At 43.4% G+C, this 475-nt stretch overlaps 1 protein-coding gene across 3 annotated transcripts in view; it reads left to right on the forward strand.

The window, feature by feature from the left end:
* Nucleotides 1–426, forward strand: part of whamm (WASP homolog associated with actin, golgi membranes and microtubules) — a 3,671-nt gene extending 3,245 nt beyond the window's left edge. For 2 of the 3 annotated variants that reach the window (XM_016456043.1, XM_016456052.1), the window contains exon 5: nucleotides 135–426. In XM_016456043.1, coding sequence (XP_016311529.1) covers nucleotides 135–257 — 123 coding nt within the window. In that variant the 3' untranslated portion in view covers nucleotides 258–426. The other variant, XM_016456058.1, reaches the window with a different exon arrangement.
* The last annotated feature ends 49 nt before the right edge of the window (nucleotides 427–475 follow it).

Consider the following 475-nt stretch of genomic DNA (forward strand, 5'->3'; position numbering starts at 1 on the left):
TGTGTCTTTAACACTGGATAACGGATGCAAACAGCCTGTAAAATCTGACACACTGATATGTTTTTGTATTTTAACACCTGAAAGTTTGATCAGTATTTGCATATTCATATGCTCTTTCAATGTTTATGTCTCAGAATGTGTCAGTGATCCACAAGAGGGAGCAGTTTCACTCTGCTGTCATTCAGATGCAGTGTTTTAAAGTGCATTATGGGTATTATGATGCTGGGTCCCTGTATTTCTGGTTTGACATATTATAATGTCACACAAACACTCTAATCTGAGTTCAAGGCCTGTTGGAGGACCATGGAGAGGAGTGATGCTGTTCATCTGTGACACGTCAATATTTAATTCTGTGCTGTCAGACGAAACACACACACACACACACACACACACATACACCTTCAGGTGACACGGATGGTAACAGGTGTGTGTGTGCAGATGCGTGGTGTTACGGCGGGGTGGGCCGGGGGCGTGA

The sequence above is a fragment of the Sinocyclocheilus anshuiensis genome, unplaced genomic scaffold (genome assembly GCF_001515605.1).
Source record: "Sinocyclocheilus anshuiensis isolate Anshui unplaced genomic scaffold, SAMN03320099.WGS_v1.1 scaffold1303, whole genome shotgun sequence".
NCBI classification, from domain to species: domain Eukaryota; kingdom Metazoa; phylum Chordata; class Actinopteri; order Cypriniformes; family Cyprinidae; genus Sinocyclocheilus; species Sinocyclocheilus anshuiensis.